Genomic DNA, 18,631 nt, shown 5'->3' on the forward strand with positions numbered 1-18,631 from the left:
CCTACTTGATCATGGTGGATGATTGTTTTGATGTGTTCTTTGATTCGGTTTGCAAGAATTTTATTGATAAACTCTCCATTTCTAAATGATTATTGTCCCTTTGGACTTACTAAAGGACTTGACACTTTCTGCATTTGCAGGTGTCTCTCACTGGCACTACATCATGTGTTTGTATTAAAGGGACACCAGCTGTGCAGACTGCAGATCACATCCTTAGACACAGAGCCCAGAGAAGGAGTAATAACATTTCTTGGAATAAAACTTAATACTGAAATAAGTTTTATACTTAAAACTTAATACATTCTACTCACTAAAACTGTTTTCCCTGCAAATACACCATTATGTAACTGAAGCACCTGGTCCTGACCGCTATCCAGGCAGTTTGTCCTCTGGAGGAGCCAAGTTGAGAACCTCGGTTATGGAGGCTGTTTCAGTGCAGATTTGCCACAGAAAGTCTGTTCTGTCAGGACTTGTGTCTCAGCCCATCCTAACCCAATCAGTATAAAATGCATATTAGCTATTGATATTTTAGCATTATTACTTACTTACAAATAAGCTCAGTGTGTTATATATGCCAAAAATATTAAGAACCATGGTTGACAGCTCAGTGATCATATCTGTCATACATATTTGCAAACCTTGATTGACAGTCCAGTGTGTCATATCTGCTGTACACATTCAAGAATCTTGGCTTTACTTGTCATTGCCTTATTTTTAAGTATAACTTATTTTTAAATTTTCTATGAAGTCAATATCACAGAAAGGAAACTCAAAACTTGGAATTATCTAATAAAATCCTGGAGGATTCTGGGTTAGACATCTGGGCAGAAGCCTGTGATTGAGTAAGGGCAAGAATTAGAATAAGGAAAATATTGTATTCCAAAAGAGAAAGAGAAGCTGGCTCAGAGATCACCACTGAGGGAGCACATATGCAGAGTCAAGAGGAAAAGATGGGGGACACTGAGAAGCTGGCCAACTGCTCTGTACATGGGCTTAGCAGGGAGGGATGCAGAAGCATGATACAGAGGGAAAGCCTTGTAGCCTAGGGAAAGAGATTGGCAGAGCTGTGCTACAGGTCAAGTGCACAGCCTTGTAAGCCTCAACTCTGTCTATGAGTTTGGTGAGATAATCTGGGAGATGGGTGAGCAATGGAGTGGAATCCCATTTTATCTTTTTCTTATAAAGATGAAAAAACCACATATTTGTATGTTATTGAATGTGTATCTGTGTATGGATGACTATTAGGTACAAAATAGGATATTGGATCCATGGGCTTGGTTGTCAGCTGCCTGAAGTAGGTACTGGGAGTAGGACTCTGAATATTTCAAGAGCTGCTCCTAAACACTGAGCCTTCTGTTCAGTCAATGCTCTACCATTACACATAAGTTTCTTCTTCTTTTTTTTTAAACACTGTCCAAGCATTTATTCAGTACTAGTTTTTCTAGTGAGTGAGGGTATGCACAGATCATTTCAGTTAGTTTTGTTAGCTCTAACTCAGTTATCATACAGTCAATCAAGCTTCAGATTCAAAGACAATCTTTAATCAAGAACATTTTGGATCTTAAACCTAATTTTCAATTGCTCTTAAATTTCACATTACTGCCTTTCTTTAAGATTGAAGCTCACAAAAGTTAAATTCATCATCCCACTCAGGAATCACTGAAGACACATCTACACTATCCCCTTGGAGCTCTGCTTTCACCGAGGGGTGAAGGGGTAGTTGTCTTAGGATTTCTATTCCTGCACAGACATCACGACCAAGAAGCCAGTTGAGAAGGAAAGGGTTTATTCAGCTTACTTCCACATTGCTGTTGATCACCAGAGGAAGTCAGGACTGGAACTCAAGCAGGTCAGGAAGCAGGAGCTGATGCAGAGGCCATGGAGGGATGTTACTTACTGGCTTGCTCCCCTTGGCTTGCTCAGCCTGCTCTCTTATAGAACTCAAGACTACCAGCCCAGGAATAGCACCACCCACAATGGGCCCTCCCCCCTTGATTACTAATTGAGAAAATGCCTTACAGCTAGATCTCATGGAGGCATTTCCTCAAGGAAGACTCCTTTCTCTGTGATAACTTCAGCTTGTGTCAAGTTGATATACAAAACCAGCCAGTACAGTAGTGGACCACAGGCTAGGCTGAGATGTGTGATGGGCCTCCACTTCAACTCTTCCCAGTTTCTTCTACTCTACTGAAAATCCTGATAGCAGCTACTAAAGCAGACCATGGTTCTTTTGGGAGGCAGCAAGGGTTTATCTGCTTCTACACTGCCTGTAGTAGGCTCTGGTCACCAGTAGAAGCTAGGGACACCTGAGAACAGATATTTGACAGGGCACACAGGACTTGACCACCCAGTCCATTTCTATGGTCTACTGTTCTCTGGATTCCATTCCAAAGCACAATATTTTTATTTTGCAGCAGAGTTTGACTGATACAAACTTCGCATTGTTCCAGCAGAGAAAGGCTAACTCTTTGACATTTATACCACACCTAAAGGTTAAAGGGTAAGGGGAACACTGACAATACCAAGTAAAGTAACTAACTATGCAAGGACAAGAAAAATGAAAAGCATCAAGAAGGAGCCAATTTCAGGATGACTTAAAATTTGCTGGGTTCTAAACCATGCAGCAGGTTTTTTTTTTTGTTCGTTTTGTTTTGTTTTTTGGTTTTTTTGTTTTTGTTTTTTTGCAGTTTCTTGTTCTGGTTGCTTTGTTGTGAAGAATAAATGGAGATTAAGGCTTAAGCAAGTACTGCAGCAAAGAGGTTGGTGGATGAGGCAAGCTTATTCCTTAAGTACTTAGAAAGCAGAGCCAAAGAGTTGACACAAGGTCTGTAATGGTAAAGGTCAGATTAAGTTGATGATTTGCATTAGAACTAGACTGATAGGAAACAGTCCCAAAGTGAAAAACTTAATGTTACTTTACGGGTTGAATCACTACTGATTAAGACTATGAAATTAAAAATTTCTCAAGTTCTTAAACTGAGATAAATCCATACTTCAAAACAAAGTGAACAATTCTCCATACCTTTGCAGATACTAGTTGAAGTCATGTACAACTACATGAAGTATCACAATGTTTATTGATAGATACAAGTATATAAAATCAGGGCATGAACATAGCTTGATAAATTAAGTAGACTTAATTTCAGTACTATAATAAGAGGGATCAATTCAAATACCATTTGTTTCATACCCACAAAAACCACTTCACTAATGATCTCTCAAACTGATTATTTTTGGGCAAATAAACCATGTTTCTTTTAAAAAGACTTGTACACTTGCTCAGGCTCAAGGATATTATAATCCAGCACACTCCAGTTTCTTAAGCTGTGGCTCACATTTTCATATATGGGATGATGTAACCAAATGTGAGGCTTGCAAAATTATCACAAGAACACAGGGCATGTGAACATGCAAACTGCCCAAGATTAATTCACAATGTGCACTGAATCTGAGTTGTTTCTTGCAGAGTCCAATGTTGCATCATGTGACTTCCATACATCTCCATTTGACAAAAAAACACACATTTTAAAAGCCCTGTTCCATTCCTATTCATAAGACATTCAGTTTCCAGGGAGAAGTATCATCTCTTTGTTTCCATTCTCAGGATCCCCATCCTGCATGTATCTTGGTGGGTCAGGATGGATTGAGGCTGGCCAGTCTGACCATCAGAGCAAGTTGGACAAGGCCTGAATAGACTTACTAGCCCCGCTGGGTGCTTTCTGAGATGCTCAACTCATGTGACCATCTGGCTGGGAAAACCACGGGGAAACATCTGGATCTCCAAGAGGTGTCCTGGAAACAGTGCCATCAGAAAGGAAACTCACATGGCCACTGGTTACAGATGGAGAAACTAAGGACCAAAGGAAGTTCAGGCAGAGCCATGACTCTAAGGAGAGTGTTCACCCTTCAGCCATAAGATGTTAGGATCCCAAAGAGACCCTGTCTGATTTCTCAAGGAGGTCCATGATCAAGTGAGGATGGGTCTCCTTCAGAGCTTGGTAGAACTGGTCTTTGCAGTCTCGACTCCAGGACCGGCTGAGGCTGAAGAGCTTCCTCATCTTGTCTTGGTTTGTGGCCTCAGCCCGCACTGCCTCATAGGAATCTTCACTCAGCACCAGACTATGCAGCTTGTCCAAAAGAGTGTCCACTGATGTCACTCGGGCCACCAGCTGCTCCCGATGCTGGTCCACAAAGTGAAACAAGGAAGAAGCACCTAAGGGTATAAATGAGATAAGCCCTGAGCAAAGAAGTACTTCTCTGACTGGCTGCCCACTTCTTGCCCTTTCCCTGTAACTATTCTTTTCTGCTGCACCCCTGGCTCCCTTCTTTCTCTAGAAGGCCAGTAGAAAAGTATCACTATCTTCTAGAGGCCATGTATCAGTGTGACACTCTGCATAAAAAATAGGAGAGGTTCTTGGTGGGGTATTCAGTTTGGGAGTGAGTAATTTTCAACATGGGGAGCAGCAAGGGGCATGAGAGGAACTCTACTATGAGTATGAGACTCTTCTACATTCTGGTGAGGATCAAAACTGCAGCTCCCTCCTTACTCTCTGTCCTTCCTTCCTTCCTTCCTTCCTTCCTTCCTTCCTTCCTTCTTCCTTCCTTCCTTCCTTTCTCTTTTCTTTTTTGTTTTGTTTTTTGTTTCTTTGTTTTTGTTTTTCGAGACAGGGTTTCTCTGTGTAGCCCTGGCTATCCTGGAACTCACTCTGTAGAGCAGGCTGGCCTTGAACTCAGAAATCTGCCTGCCTCTGCCTCCCAAGTTCTGGGATTAAAGGCGTGCATCACCAATGCCCGGCTTTTTGTTTGTTTGTTTGTTTGTTTGTTTGTCCTTTTCCTAAGAATCAGATGATGTATCATCAGAATACTATTGACTCTTAGAGTTTTTACTAACCTTTGGGGACTGAAGGAATCTTGGATCGCTCGGGTCTGAGGTCTCCTAAAAGAAAGAAGAGATGAATTATCTGTAATGGTGTCCATACCAACACTCAGTGCATTCTGTGAAACTCCTACCCATGCTTGAGATTCTCAGAATGCACTATAGACATTATGATATAATCTGGAATGTGAACATTTCCTCAGTAATAGAGGGCATCTTAGGCCTAGGCTATCATCATAGTGAGAATAGGCCTGAAAATGAGCAATATACACTTCTACCACATCGTCTTAGACTCAATTTTATCCTCAACTGAATTCCTTGTGAACAGCAATCAAGTCCCTCGCTAGATGGCTTAAATCATCTTGGTTAAAAAAAAAAGGGTCTTTTTGTCCATATTTGATTTTGTATACTCACAAACAACAAGCTTGTTTTCTGTATTTGATGGTAGAATTAAGGTGAAGCAAGACTGAGCACATGGGAATAGTGAATGAATTTTATTCACAAGTGCAGGAGATTAATAACTTGCAGCTCTTAGATAAGCCTTAATGGTTGGGAGTTCTTACATTCATCGTGCTTTAACAGTTTAGGGAAGTCAGATCAAGGATCCTGTTTGTAGTATTGGGAAGCCCTGGTTTGATTTGTGTCAAGGAAAGATGATATAGGTTACAATCCATGCTAGGTGGACAAACTTGGTGCATCCTGAGCTGTTGATAAAATGGAGCATCTAATGAAGAAAGTCACAGAGTGCCCATGAATTTTAAAACCAAGATGTAAGACTGGGGTCACAAGTGGGCCACAGTTATAATCTTCTGATACTGAATACTATCCCAAATGGAAAGGAATAGATCCTAATGAATCCTAAAGCACAGAATTAAGAAAAATATGTGAATGCTAGGTATGGTCGCACACATCTTTAATCCCAGTACTTTGGAGGTTGAGGCAAGCAGATCTCTGTAAGTTCATGGTCTGGGATTGTTACACAGATAAACACTGTCTGGAACTACCCACCCATGGCCCTAAAAATACAGGGAAAATGTTATCTTAATATAAAGAAAATTAGCATCCTTGATCTTATCGGATAAGGGTCACACTATGAGATGTGTATGAATAGTGTTTTACTTTTCCATACATCTTACCAGTTACTGATTCTGGTCTTCAGTTACAGGTGAGGAAGTTCAGACTCATGTGTTAAGTCATTCTCTAGGACTGCCTGATGAGTAAGTGCTGGGGTGAGATTCCAACCCTGGTCTGATGCTGGGACAGGTCAGTTTTCCCCCTCTGGCTCACTCAGGTGAAAGAGGAGCAAAGACTATTCTTTGACTACTAGTACAGTTGTTTGTAGCATCTCAGGATCAGGAGACCCACCACTGTTTGACAGCTAACAAGGACGGGTCATCACCAGAGGCACTGATTGGAGGAGCGTGGTTTTGACGTTGTGGGGAACGGACTAATTCTATACTGTTACTGCCATTGAGAAATATCACTATTTTCATTTGTCTATGTCATCTTGAAAATATGGATGAGATCAAATAGCAAACAATCAAACAAACCAAAATGCTGCATAGAAAACCTAATTATAGAAATGAAAGGTATCTACAATGAAAACTTTCAGGCATTCATCAAAGTAATAAATTTATAAGGGCTAGAAGATGGAGAGACACCTCTACTATGCTCAGTGCTTAGGAGAACCAATGTTGTGAAAATAGCCAGCCTACCAGAAGAACTCTACAGATCCAATGCAGTCCCAGTCAAGATTCCGGAGACATTCTTCACAGGTAGAGGATGAAGAGTTCTGAGATACATGTGGGACTACTAGAGATAAAGCCTGGCTAAGGTAATCCTGAACAAAAGAATTGTGTGGGAAGTGACATCACACCTCATTTCAAATAAATATTACAGCCCTAGTACTAAAAACAGCACAGTGTTGTCATAAAAAGCCACACAATTTAATTGAATAGAATAGAGGACTGAGACAAAGGTTCACACAAGTACATCTCTCTGGACACTGATGAAGAAAGCAAAAATACACTCTGGACAAAAGGCAACCTATCAACACATGGTACAAAGAAACCTAGATTGCAAAATGTGGATGAATTAACCTACATGCCTATATGTCACCTTCAAAAATTCAACTGCAAAATATCTAAAACTTAAATGTAAGACCCAACTCCTGAAACTGGTAGAGCAATAAGTAGGGAGTACTTTTCAACATAGTAGCATAAGTTAGGATTGCCTGAATGAGACTCTTGTACAACAGGAAGTAAAACAATTATAAAAATTGACAAATTGCATCTCACAATGCTGAAAAGTTCTGTATAACAAATAGAACTTAACTGACTGAAAAAGTAGGTGATATTGTGAGAAACACAGAGCTAGGGAACAGTTAGCTATTAGAAAAGCACAGGTTAAAATCATTCATGATTCTTTCTCATCCCTTGAGAATATTCAGTATCAAGGAAACAAATGATAACAAATGCTGGAGTGGATATGGGAAAAGCAAACTTAAACACAGTCTGAGCTAGAGCAGACACTGTGGAGATAAATCTGTAGACTTCCTGAAAACTAGAACTAGAACTTACCTATAACTCAGCCTTGCACTCCTGGTAGTAATATCCAACTGAGAGTCCAAACCTTTTAAGTTCAGGCTCCATTTTAGAGAACTTGAACTTAGGTAAACTAACCAGCCAATACCTAACTTTAGTTTCCAAGTTACTACCCAATAAAATCTGAGCCTAGCTCCAGTTTCCAGGGTAACCCCAATAAGACCAGGGTCTCCAGGTTAATTTCCTCAAAAAATTCCAGTGTTTTGAGGTTAATTCCCAACAAGCCCACCCCTTAATGACAACCACCAAAGGAGAGTGAAGCAAAAGATAAGTTTATAGTTAGATTCTCAGTAGCAACCAATAATGCTAAAGGCCACATCAGCTTTCCAGTTAGATCCTTACCAGGCTAGAAACACTCAGCCCTCTCTTGTTGCTTTTGATAAACTCTTACCCCTATAGATATGCAAGGCTCCTTCTCATCAAAACTGTCCTGTGTTTTGGTGGTGGGCTGAGGGGACTGAGCTAGCTCAAATAAAGACTCTGTGGTGATTTGCATCTGATTTGCTCTTGTCTGGTTTTTTTGGAGTTCACTAACACTTCCTTGGCACTACACCACAAAATTTCTATTCTACAATGTAGACATTTGCACAACCATGCTCATTGAAGTTTTGTTCCCAATAGCTAGGAAATGCAATCAGTCTAGAAGTTCATCAATAGAGGATTAGATAGCAGATGTGTGGCATATACATAACAGGGGGTCTGACTGAGATGTGAAGAAATAAAAAGGTAAGAAATGATATTATGCAATATAATCCAGGTCCAGAAGGAAACAACATGTCACTCATGTGAAGCTTCTAAACCTCTTGAAACCAGAAAACTATAAATGGGACTTAACCTCAGAAAAAAAGTCAGTAGGAGATTGATAAAATGTCGGTAGACTAGAAACCTATTATTTCTAAGTATAAAAAACATAATGAGTTCAAAGACACCTTACAAGCTTGAAATGGGGGTCCTAGAAGTAATGATTTTCAAACAAACAAAACCAAAATGCAGTTTCAAATGTGGAATACCTCCTTAGGAGTTTGTGGGCATAAAAGTCCTGGAGGTCCCTAAGACAATACAGGCTCATGTCATTCTGACTTTATCCCCAGAAGAATTAGTAGATATAGTACTATTGTTGAATACACCTCACCTCTTAGACATGTGGCATAGAGAATTCAAGCTGGCAATGAGTTAAAAGCTTTCTTCTTGTTACCAAGCTCTCAGGCTTCTGATAAAGAAAAGGCATCAACAACAGTCTGACCCATCTGTGTTCTCTAATGATCATAAGCCAACCTGCCAAGGTGGTCCCTCTGCTGCACAGTGGCACAAACATGATGGGAAAAGTCACTAGCTCCAAGATTCCCACTCTATAAGATAGATTCCATCCCTAGAAGTATAAATCTTGTAAAACAAATAAATCAACCCAAGTCTGTAGAAACCTTAGACCCTTGAGAGAAGCTATTATTGCTGCTTAGCTAAATGGACATAGTACTAATGTCCTCCTAAATGTCTATATTTATACCATAGACAAAAGCTTCTTAAAGTCTCCTTCATAAAAGACTGTCTTTGATGTGAAAGGAAGTGACAGCACATTCTTATGGCTATAGAGTATGCTGAGAAAAAAGTATGGGTGAATACTCATCCTTGTAATTAAGTCATTTATATCACTCCATTAAGGCTTAAGTAACATTGTGGAAGGAGAATTAGAGAGAGTACAGCAACATACTATATGGAGAAGGCTTGTGAAGTACTGTCTTATAATCAGGGTATTTCCTGAACTCATAGCACCCACAGCTCCTGTATCACTAGTTGGACCTGTCCATCAATCAACTATCCATGGGGAAGCAGGTCACAGGGACAGTACAGTTACTGCTAAACTACTGGAAAATAATAAATTATAGGTGATGGGGAGGTAAATATTCCATCTGTATAAATGCTTGTGAGATCACTATGTTCTTTAGGATAGTACAAATCCCTTGGCCACACAGATGGTCCAAGTTAAACTCTTCGAGAAAAAGAAAAAATCTTTAATGTGGCAAAGAAATTTATAGAAAGAAGCAGAGCTGGAAGGAATAAGAGGGACAAAAGAGAGGACTTTTGCTTTTACTTTTTTACTTTATAAGGTGGAATGACTAGAATGCATTGTATGTATGTATAAAATTGATAAAGCAATTTATTAATACAAATTATGCATGGATTTAACATCAAGTATCTCATGTTGGCAAAATCCCTTCACTGTAAACCTGAGCTGTTATGTGATCTGGAGCCAGATCTTTGTGCACCTCAATCTGCCATTCCAGGGCAGTGGAAGGAGAAAGAGAATACAGGATAGAGAAAACATGGCTTAGGGTATGTGGGGCTTTGCATATGATGTGTTCCCTGAAAAATGATTACATGTTGAAGGACTGGTCCTGCAGCAGTATTCAAAGGTGACTGACTGGTTCTTAGGGCTGTGAGTCTATGAATGGAGCCACACACCAATACTCTCATCATTGAGTGAGTACGGAGAATGGAAATGGATTCACATAGGATTGTGCAGTTGGAGGAGGATAGTCACTAGGCATGTACTGGAAAGAATGTAGTACATGGACTTTCTCTCCTCTTCTCACCTCTACTTCCTCCTCTTCTTCCTAGACCTTCTTTCTCTCTATCCATCTCTCTCCCCCTCTTTTTGCTTTTGAGATACCACAAACAGCCTTCCATCACACATGGAAACTCCCACATGCATGATATCCTGTTTCATATCAAGCTCAACGAGACAGAGGCAGCCTGATCATGGATAGAAACTTGGTTCTAAGACCTTGAATAAGAGGAAACCTTTCTTTTAAATTTTTTTCTCATATATTTGTCACCATTGTGAAGAGCTAACTAACAAAATGTCACAGTTTAGACTGTGGTCCTACCTCATTTTATTGATCTAGAAAACCACATGACTCATATGACTATTTTGTGGAACCAAGAGATAATGACAATGCACCTCTCCTTAATCATTGCCTTTCTATAACTCTTAAGAGTCTCTGGTCTTAAACTAATTTACCTGGTTTCATCAAGGCCTGCCATATGAGATTCATATTCCTCTTGTCTCTGATTTGTAGCTTAATCCCTGAACCCATGTGTCCAACGCAGATCTCAGAGAAGAGCTGTGATTCCTTGGGGCCTCGGTAGCACAGTTCAAGTTCCTGGAGAGAGAGAGAGCTATAGCGCTATAGTGCTATGCGAGAAGCCTCTACCCATGTGAATCAGGACTATCCATCACCTCATAATCTCTTGACCTTGCACACCACCTTAGCACTGACTATCTTTTGTACTGCAGTGACCTACAGCATTTGAAAATGCATCTTTACTTGGAAGGCTGAGGAACCAGCTGGGACCCAGCATGCTGGTTCTTTTCTCATTAATCTGGCAAACCTGACTGGATGCACCTTAATGAGAGGTTTTTGTGATTGTTTAGTTTCATGATGGGGAGTACATTGAAGGTGGGACTCCATTCATATCAGAAAAACTTGTGGCATGGCTTGTTATATTCCAGAGATCAGGAATGAACAGTTTGAGGTGGGAGCAGGGCATGGCTATAAGCATTGAGGCTTGCCATAAATGGCTTGCTTCTGACAGCCAGGCCTCACAGATTTGATTCCACAAATTCTCCAAATACTATAATTGTCTAGAGGCCAACATTTACTGTTTAAACATTAACACTTGTAGGAGACATTTCAGATTCAAATCATAACAGTCACAGATGAGTGAAAGCTCATCTTGAATGTCCTGGGCTTCTCTCCATGTGTAGCTGGAAACTTCTCTGTGGCATATTGAATTGTATTCCTCAAGTCCCCAGGTCTACTCTGCATTCTTGTTGGGTTCCTTAAATTAATTTCCACCTAATTTTGATGTATTCTTGTTCATTCCAAGTCTTAATTGCTTTCTCCCCAGTCTCAGTTTTCTACAAAGCCTTGTAACCAGCCCACAGGTTTACCAAGCCTGACATCAGAAAGACCTGGATGCTCACCTTTGGGATAATTTCCACCTTTTTGGATCCAGACACGATATAGCGGGAACCAAGATAAAGAGCGGCTACTGGGGGTGGCTTGTTTATGCGTACAAACTGAAACTTCATTTCTTCATCATCAATGGCCTAGGGAACATTACAGGCAGTGATTTATCTAGATTTCTGGGCCACAACATCTGATCTAAATAAAGTGAGGTGGTTGACCAGTACGTTTTGTGGGATGGGATGATGACACCTCATGAACTCTCTTCTACCTTGTGTTCTGACACACTGATATTTGGATTATTAACCCCATTCATGTCCATTTTGGGAATAGTGTAACTGCCACAGAAGAAGGGAGTTGCTACAGGTTGTGCATAGAGCATTTTCATCTTTCTGGTGGGTGGAAAGAAACTAAAGAGGTTTGGGGATTAGTAAATTGGCATCAAAGACAGTTGAGTGAAACTCTGGTGTGTGGAGGGGTAAGAAAGAGACAGAATTGTATTGGCATACCGGGTTCTACATATAGAAATATATCTCAACTCTCAGTTCAGAATCTCTTCAAGGGGCTCACTAGGTATAAGTCAACTTTTTTATTTTCCCACCATGGCTCCACATTTGTGGTTCTTAGTGTCACCTTCCGAATAGTGCAGTCATTGGGGACCAGGTAAAGGTGAAAGGTGACATCCTCGAGATAGAGGTGATAGTAGATCAACGTGATGGAAGTGATGGGGATGAAGTGTCCAACAGCAGGAATCATTCTTAGTAGAACTCCTATCGGGGAGAAGCTTGGGTTCTCCAGTACTGCGTGACGCTGGTCCACCCTTGCTGGCGTTTCTAGGATCATCCCATGTTCTTGAAAGTGGGCAACACAGAACAAGGAGCTGTCCACCCTTCCCTCTGTGAAAGAAGAGATTCACAAGATGTAGATTTAGTATTTCTGTTGATCCCTGCTGGGCTGGGAAACTATTACCCAAGGATATAGAATAATTGTGGTGGTTTGAATGAGAATGATCTGCTCCATTTGTTGGAACTGCTTGGGAAGGATTAAGAGTTGGTACCCAGGGTACCTTTGCCTACAAAGCTGTATGTAGACCTTGAATGGTTAATCTTAAATATGAACTTTATGAAATCTAGTATCACCTTGGATCTAGGCCTGAGGGCATAACAGAAGGAGATTATCTTGACTTGATTTGGGAAGATCTACACCAGGTGGGTAACATCATTCTGTGGAAAAAGATCCAGGACTGTGTTAAATGGAGAAGGTCACATGAGCACAAGCAGTCACTGTTCTCTGCTCCCTATCTGTTGATGCAAGTTTACGAGATGCCACACCTCCATGTTCTCAGATTTCCATGTTATGGTGAACTGACTTTATCTTTGAACTGTGGGGCAAAATAAGTCCATTCTCTCCTGAGTTCCTTTGATCAGGTCAAATTTTTTTTTGAGTCACAAGTAAAGTAACCTAGAAAAGGCATTGATACTGCAGTTGGATTGTTGCTATTAAAATCCAGATCAAGCTATTCTTAGGCCTTTGGAACTGTTTTCTGGATAGAATATTGAGGAATTTGATACTTAGGGCTGAAAATACTCTACTATCCTGAGAGCAGAGGTAATGATAATGCTCTGGTGAATGCAAGAAAGACAATAATGCTGAGAGATATAATGGAGGCTGGCTCATGAGGTTCCAGAGAGTATAAAGGTTTTTACTGGGAAATTTAAGTGGAAAGAATCTATTCATGCAACAGTTTGGTCAAGAATATAGATCTACTGTGTTAATGCCCTGAATGAGTGAAGATGAATTTAAATATAAGGGACTAACTTGGCAGGAGAAGTTTCTTGACCAAAACATTCTGAATGATTCTTCAAAATCAGAGATAATTGTTAAAGAGATCAAGATCACAGAAGAGAAATGTGTATTGTACTGTGGCAATAGAAAAGGTGTCTTGAGGGCAAAATCTCACTCTATAGACTTCATCTTCTGAAAAATCAAATTCATTTAAATGCAGAAAGCCTTACCTGATGTTTTTTTTTTCTGTTCCAAAAATATTCAAGTAAATGTTTTTGTCTGATAAGCACATCATACAGCTATTTGTATAGCCACATCTCAAAGCTGTCAGTAGAACTTGACAATAGCATCCCTATAGATATTTTATGCTTGAAAGATACTGTATTGAGGGGGTTCATTGAGTCAAGAGCCACACCTTCAGATAGCAGCTGAGGCCAGGCAGTGTGTCTGAGTCAAAGATCCTGAGAGGAGGTCCAGAAAGGTCATTCTGTGAATCTTTGAATGTGAAGCCTAAGGGAATATAAATCCTAGGATGTTAGAGATGCCAGAACCACATTTTTTTCTGCTAAATAAAGTTTTATTCTAAGAGTAAAGGCAAAGCCTAATAGAGCGAGTATTTGTGCTTCATTTGTGGAACTGGAGAGTTCAAGCTATCTAAATCTTTGGAGTTCAGTCAATGGGACCATGAGCTCCATAGCTGGACTCTAAACTGTAGAAGCTGTTGCTTACACTGAAGGACTTTGTATGGTGTGGTTTGAGTATTGTTGCTATGCTCTGAGTCTTCCATGTTGAAATGTATTCTGTGCCATTCTATGTTGGAATTATGTAACTTATTTTTTATTTCATTGGAGTTCATGGTTAAGATGCTGCATTGTGTCTCTGTTCAGATGCAGATTTTTAAACTCTTGGAATTATTAACGTCTCATGGGACCTTTGAAACCAGATTGCATTTTTTTGTGACCAAATGGAACTGAAATTTTAGAGAGAGAGATTAGATACTTATGATTTAAAGTGATGTACTTGGTATGAATTTGACAATGGTTAGAACTTTGCAGATGACTGGCATTTGCCATCTTGATGTAGTCCCTGTTAATAGAGCCACTATCATGACCCTGGGCTCATATTTCTGGACTGCCACAGGTGATGAGGGAGAAGAGAGAAGAGGGCATCTCTTCTTGCTATCTCATTGCAGATGGGTGGTGTGGCCAGCTCTCTCTCACTTTGTACTCAGGGCTGGCTCACCCACTTTCTCTTGTTCAGGGCCAGGACTACTGTGCTGCCCAGGCATGCTGCAGGGCTCACTTCCCCAAGTGCTAGTCAGGGGCAGAGCCAGTTTACCCACTGTGATGATGGTAGGGCCAGTTCTTTTAACTGCTGCAGGTGGTGAGGGGCACATGTGTGTGTATGTTTGTGTGTGAGTGTGTGTGTGTGTGTTGTGTCACCCCTACATCCCTGATACCAGTTACTCATCATCTTCACACTTTGAACAAACATCTTCTTCCTTCACTGTGAGGTAGATTCTACTGGTGTCTCTGGTGATCCTATTGTTGTGCTTCTTCAATCAGGAGAGAAAGTAAACCTCACCTGCAAATTGTACTACTCCTGCTTTTCCTGTTATTGTGTTTTGTTTTGTTTTGTTTTGGTAAAGTCTGGCTGTATGGTCTAGAATGCTCTTGAATTCTAATTTTTTTTCTGCCTTAGCTTCCAGAATGCTAGGATCACAGACTGTAGTAATGGCTTTCTTTATGAAATCATTCATTGGGAACCTCATATTTATCAGAATATTTCCTGAAGGAATCTTTGGAGATCACTGCATTTGGAACACTTTATGAGCCTTCTTTCTTCATAGCATACTCCTCTTTTGTGGCTTCAATTCTCAAATGGAATGTGGTGACACCATTTTCTCCTTGCCTGTAGGATTGTAATGGGTTATGGTGACGGTTGACCCTGGGTAGCAAATATTCCTTGTAGTTACCAAGAATCACTTTGCAAAAAATTCTCCAAAGCAGTGGCAGGCCCCACCTTCCTGCTCCAGCCTATGGCTGCTGCACTTAAATGTACCGTAGGAACTGTCCAAAATGGCATCTCTTGTCAAAATTGTGGTGCCATGATACCTCAGAGTAGATGCTGCCCTGAGGAACTGTCCCCTGTAGCTACACTTTCTCTCCTGCCTTAACTTAGAGCCTTGGTGAAACTCCACTACAGGTCTTGTCCCACAGGAGCTGTCTGCAGTGGCAGCAGCTCCTCTCCATCCTCCCCAGAAGCTCCACAGAGATGGTGCCTCAGCAAAAGCCCTCTACATCCAGGAAGGACCTCCCACCCTAACCCATGATCCTGATGCAGGGAAAAGGGATTGAAAATAATAGTCACCAATTCATGAGCAGGAAAATCCACCAATCCCTGAGCTTCCTTTCCACAAACTCCCACCAATCACTGAGCATAAAATGTCACCAATCCCTGAACAGGAAAACTCACTAGTCCCTGAGTTTCCCAAGCTCAGTACTTGAATCCCCATCAATCCTCAATCCGGAAATCTCTTCCCTAGAAAGCCCCAACCCCTCAGAAATCCTATATAAGCTCTGTCCATATTCTAATTCCTTGCTGTCCACTCCTGGGAGCAGAGGGCAGCCCTCTCTGGATTTGTCCCATCAGACCTTGAACCTTCTAATCAATGTTTTTCATGGAATTTTCAGCCTGGTGTGATTCTCTTGTTGGAAGAAGCCAAGAAGCCAAGAAGTAATGAGAAGAAGCGAAGGAGCAGGACAGGACCCTTAGCTCCTGAGCTCATCTGGAGATATTCTCTCTCAGGAGCTGCAATGCATCTGCTAAGAAGGCTTCCTCTCAGAACTGTGTGGTTCCTGAGCTCTGATGTCTCAGGATGACATTCCCTTGGAACACTGTCCCACTTTAGAGCTGTGTGGTTCCTGGGCTCCCATGTCTTAGGATACCCTTCCATTGGAATACCATCTTCCCTCAGAATTATATGGTTCCTGGTCTTCCAAGTTCCATGACACCCTTCCATCTGAGCAGAAACAGTACACCTTGAGGGATATAGTTTGTAAAGAGTACTTGATAATCACCAGTTAATATTGCTACTGAGGACATCACTGTTTAATTAGGGATTCCTTCTGGTAAAACAGAAATAAAGTTATAAGGTTGGGAGTCATGAGCTTCAAAGAAGATACACTAGACCAGAAGGGATAACAAAACATCTCAATGTCCACCTCTGTAAATTGCTCTGCCTCATTAAGGAAACCTTGAAACACTTACTTATCACCCACCACCCTGCTGTTACTATATGTCCTGTCAAGTCCATCCATTATTATCATCCTTCTCCTTTACCTTCCCTTGGTTACCTTGGAGAGCCACAAAATGAGGGAGGTACACTGCAGTCACAGCTCCTTGCTCAGCCTTGATGTCAAACAGAGGTCCAGCCACCATGTGACTCTGTGGAAAGGGAATCTTGTCCAGGTATTGGCTCCAGGCACAGAATTCAATCTTGATTGTCACTGCCCTTGTCACCTCAAAGTGGAGTCCTGTGCTGGGACAGTGGTAGGAACCAGCCATGGGCAATTGAACTCTGGAAGAGGGAGAGGCAGGCACAGTTCACACCAGTACTACTCATCTGATGTGTGCAGACCCAGTGTGGAGCTCAGGACACAGCAGGCTTCAGGCAGCTGGCTCTGAGTTTTGTTCCTCTGCTGTCTATGTGAATCCACAATTAGTCATTTATCTTCCCAATCTGTTTCCACATCTGTACATAGGGTTAATGTCACACCATCTTAGATAACTGTGAGTAATAAGTTATCTAATGCAAACCTCCATGTAACGCATAACTGGGAACAGTCAGCTCTTCCTGAGATAATGTTAAAGATGATGATGATGATTGCTGATGGTGGTGGTGGTGATTGATCGTGATGATGAAATAGGTGTGTGTGTGTGTGTGTGTGTGTGTGTGTGTGTGTGCATGTGCATATACTTGTGAGTGTTATGTTTGTGGAATAAACCTAAGACCTTATGCACAGTAGACAAGGGCTCAAACAATCAGGTACATCTTCAGTTTTTAGTGTTTATATTCTTAAAGTGTATATATTTTTTCCAATAATGAGAGTCTATCTGGTGATAGTAGTAGTAAATCCTTGGCCCCAAAACAATGCTTTATCAATATCTTTAGTTATTTTCTCAACACTTTCTGTTTGGTGACTATTGTGTAGACAAGTGCCAGTTTCTGTAGGAGCAAATGAAAAGTGACAATTTCTTTAGCTGAGACAGTGACTGTGACAGCATTGTAGGAGGCTATCAGGTTATGGAAGACACCGTGGTTGTGTATTTACTCAGTCATTATTTGTGAGACATTCTTTGTGAGTCATTATTTTGTCATTCTTGGGGGACAGGGCTGCTGTATACATCATCATGTTCTCAGCTTCAGGGGTTTCTTTGCACACAATGGTTGTTAGTGAAGCAGGAGTGAAGAAAGTACAGAGATAAGGTGAATCTAAGGACAGGAGAACCCAAATGTAATGAAGGAAGGGATGCTATGTATACCAGGAATAAACTAATCAGCAGAAAGACCACATTTCAGATGATGAACAAAGTTGAACACAGATTGTTTAGATAAAATGAAGGACTCAGGTCAGGACAGTTGAACTGATAGTGGAGTGCTGGTTATGGAAGACTAGGTCCTATCTTAAACATGAGGAGGTATAGTGAAATTTTTGTGGGTGAAATCATATGCTGTCTTGGCCATATAATACTGTGAAAACTGTACTGTCACTGTGACAGTGTTGACAAATAATAAGTGCAGTTGAAACAAATTGGAAGTGATTGATAGATCTGAGTAACTTGACAGGGAAGTACTTGTCATCTCCTGTTTTTTAAATTTTTCAAAAAATTTTTGAAGGAGACTCCTATTTATATAATAACCCCAAATTATTATTGGAGTACTGGCCTTGCATCCTGCATTAGTGAAGGAAGGAGAAGTTATAGTAGAGACTTGGGGGTGGTATTTATAGGGATCCCTTATGGAAAGTGGACTAGGAAAAGCCAACCTCTGCCATGCAAAGATCACTCACCGATACAGTTTCCCCTCTCTGTCAACCACCTCAGTAGCCACAGGTCCTGTAGAGCCCCAGAAGATAACATAAGTCCTCAGAGGTTCCATGTCTTTGTCTCCTGAACAGATTGGAGAGCATTGATTAAAGGTCTTTAAGGGTATAAGTTATGAGCACCACTCCTGAAGAAGAGGCCAGGCAACGGTCACTCTGTGTTGTCTAGCCTCATCTCCCCTGACTTTCCCAGTAATGTACCATGGCTGCACACTTTTCTAGACTAACCAGCTTAGGATTAATTAGGAAGTGAAGTGAATCTTCAGTCTGTATCATTGGTCCTCGGGCTACCTG

The 18,631-nt window shown here is 41.0% G+C and overlaps 1 protein-coding gene across 1 annotated transcript in view; it reads right to left on the bottom strand.

Moving 5' to 3' along the window:
- Positions 1-3,060: 3,060 nt before the first annotated feature.
- Positions 3,061-18,631, bottom strand: part of LOC116076847 (NACHT, LRR and PYD domains-containing protein 1a-like) — a 58,104-nt gene continuing 42,533 nt past the window's right edge. The window contains exons 9-15 of the mRNA XM_031350852.1: positions 18,305-18,404; positions 16,589-16,812; positions 12,081-12,343; positions 11,465-11,590; positions 10,499-10,640; positions 4,892-4,936; positions 3,061-4,213 (exon numbers count right to left, since the gene is read on the bottom strand). Of these exons, the coding sequence (XP_031206712.1) occupies positions 3,921-4,213; positions 4,892-4,936; positions 10,499-10,640; positions 11,465-11,590; positions 12,081-12,343; positions 16,589-16,812; positions 18,305-18,404 (1,193 nt within the window). The 3' untranslated portion in view covers positions 3,061-3,920. The remainder of the gene's footprint in view (positions 4,214-4,891; positions 4,937-10,498; positions 10,641-11,464; positions 11,591-12,080; positions 12,344-16,588; positions 16,813-18,304; positions 18,405-18,631) is intronic.

The sequence above is a fragment of the Mastomys coucha genome, unplaced genomic scaffold, assembly GCF_008632895.1.
Source record: "Mastomys coucha isolate ucsf_1 unplaced genomic scaffold, UCSF_Mcou_1 pScaffold5, whole genome shotgun sequence".
NCBI classification, from domain to species: Eukaryota; Metazoa; Chordata; class Mammalia; order Rodentia; family Muridae; genus Mastomys; species Mastomys coucha.